Source organism: Ipomoea triloba, chromosome 2, assembly GCF_003576645.1.
Source record: "Ipomoea triloba cultivar NCNSP0323 chromosome 2, ASM357664v1".
Taxonomy (NCBI): Eukaryota; Viridiplantae; Streptophyta; class Magnoliopsida; order Solanales; family Convolvulaceae; genus Ipomoea; species Ipomoea triloba.
The window spans coordinates 4,896,254-4,898,666 of NC_044917.1; the positions used below are offsets into that span (position 1 = coordinate 4,896,254).

The window sequence follows — 2,413 nt, forward strand, 5'->3', positions numbered from 1 at the left end:
GATAACCCCAAAAAAAAAAAAAAAAAAAAAAAAAAAGAAGAAGAAAGAAAGAAAGAAAGAAAGAAGTATCAGAACATGCCAGATGCAAACCTTTTGAACATACGATCTCACATCTCTGGTTAGCTTTCTGAATAACTGTGTCAGTGTTCAAATTTATTAGGTACAACCATGGATTCCCTTCACATTGGCAATAGAATTAAGTAAATAATAAATAAATAAAATGAAGATATTGCAGACCATTCGAAATAAGCCTGCCAACAAAGGACCAGCAAGGTCCAGCCTCTTATTTGCCATGTGATCCCTGTCATCTTCTGGCCTTCGGCCAAGTACACAGAGTAAAAGCCGATTGATGATGTATCTGAGGAAATAATAAAAATGTGAATCTTCCAATGGAATAAGTATTTAACACTGTCATGGATATGGAAATTATGGCTCACCCAAAATAGTAGGCCTTTTTAGTCTCACAATACTCTCTAGTACCAACATGTGGAAGCATTTCCCTTTGCAGAATCTCTCTAGCATACCTGTGGAATATGGAGGTTGGTTTTCCTTGGCAAAATAAAAGTTTTGTAAGTGGTAACATGGAAGTTATTAACTGAGTTCCTTACTTGATCCTTTTCTCTTTGGTGACCCCAACTGTCGATCCTCTTTTCCCAATATAGTCGAGAGCAACCTAGAAAAGTTGACACATTATGTAGTACACGAAATAGCTTTTCTAATCATCACGTGACTAAAAGACAGAAATTGTTACAGAAAAAAAAATGGATAATGCTATAATAGTATAATACCGACCTGCTGATTTTGAATCAAGAATGCCTCTTCCAAAGATGGGCGAAGCAGTTCCATCATTTTAGGATCTTCAAAGTGATAGCAGATATGCTCTAATATATCTTTATCTGCTACGAAACCTAATGCTCGAAATACAATTATAATAGGCACTTCAGTCCTTATGTAAGGAAGAGTAGCATATATATATTGTCCTGAGGATCCCTGGAATGAAGAACATAAATGTTCATAAGCTTTTACATTCACAAAACATACTGTTCAGTGAAAAAAAAAAATTAAAGAAAATAACACCTAGATACCCCTTTGGAAGTTGTTTTGGAAAGCATCCTGACAAACATGCTGCTAGGCGACTTGTTTTGGCCCTCGGCAATAGACCGGACTTCAGCTACATAGGAATATTTGTTTGGCTGTCGTTTCTTAAACACATAGACATGGTTGGTGCTCATCTTTTCCTGAGCAATCAGAACCTTTTCACTACCATTAACTATGAAGTATCCACCTTGATCATAAGGACACTCTCCCAACTCTGTTAAGTCTTTCTCTGATAGGTTATACAAGCTGCAATAACTGGACCTAAGCATTATAGGAATCTGCAAACACAAATTAAACAATAAGCAAAAAATCCCAATTCAATTCACTGTCAAACCTATACCAGACCTTTAATTTAATTTGTACCTTCCCAATGAAAACTTTGGTAAATTCCTGACTCTCTGTGACTTCTTCATAGTCATGGCCCCTCTTTATCGCTTCCTTTTCGACATCCACGTACAATGGTGATGAGTATGTGAGGTTCCTCAACCTCGCAGCCTTTGGGAATAAGGTATTAGTCTCTCCATCAGACTCTGTCATCATAGGCCTACTCAGGTATATCTGAGTAAACTTGATCCTATAAATTGTCTGCACAGAAGATCGAGTAATCAATAGAAACACATAATCAGCTAGCCGAAATGAACAAAGACATTGCAGTTACGGAGTATTATATATGATTTCTGCAACAGAGAATTTCGATTATTCATTAAGCTTGAAATGCAGTAATAATGCTCAAAAAACCTAGGAATCAAAATCAAAATTACTTTAACGGGAAAGATTAAGAATTAAACCTCAACAAAGTCGGATTGACGACCGGGATTATGCTGAGCCTCGGGGCGGATCTCAATGTAAGAAGCCTCGTCGACGATTTCTTGCATAGTGTTCTGTATGAACTCGTCGAAGGAGTCGAGTTGCTGCCTCACCAGACCTTTCTCCTCAAAATATGCACTGATCACCGCCCATGCATCCTCTTGCCCGATATCGCCACCCCCATCGTCCTCCTCGTATTCTTCTTCGTCTCTTTCAATATTCTTTTCTAAAGCTTCATCCGCGTATTCATTCTCCTCATACATTTTCCACTCCAGAAACCAAAACCCCACTGCTTCTCGATCGCTGTCAATAATCTGGGTTTAATTTGTGTACTTGCTATGAATTCGTAAGATTAGTTATTGTTGATTACGTACAGTATTTGATTTACGTTGAGTCACTTGCATGACTGTTCACCTTAGCTTTACTACTGAAAAGGTAATACAACTTTTACTCTCAAATTTTACTCTCAACTTTATTTCTTAACATTTTTTAGGAGTACATAATGAAA

General features: G+C 37.3%; 1 protein-coding gene across 1 annotated transcript in view; it reads right to left on the reverse strand.

The window, feature by feature from the left end:
* LOC116010683 (DNA-directed RNA polymerase II subunit RPB2-like) overlaps positions 1-2,178 on the reverse strand; it is a 6,697-nt gene extending 4,519 nt beyond the window's left edge. The window contains exons 1-8 of the mRNA XM_031250182.1: positions 1,887-2,178; positions 1,462-1,683; positions 1,086-1,376; positions 793-990; positions 609-673; positions 438-524; positions 238-358; positions 91-135 (exon numbers count right to left, since the gene is read on the reverse strand). Coding sequence (XP_031106042.1) covers positions 91-135; positions 238-358; positions 438-524; positions 609-673; positions 793-990; positions 1,086-1,376; positions 1,462-1,683; positions 1,887-2,168 — 1,311 coding nt within the window. The 5' untranslated portion in view covers positions 2,169-2,178. The remainder of the gene's footprint in view (positions 1-90; positions 136-237; positions 359-437; positions 525-608; positions 674-792; positions 991-1,085; positions 1,377-1,461; positions 1,684-1,886) is intronic.
* Between the last annotated feature and the right edge of the window lie 235 nt (positions 2,179-2,413).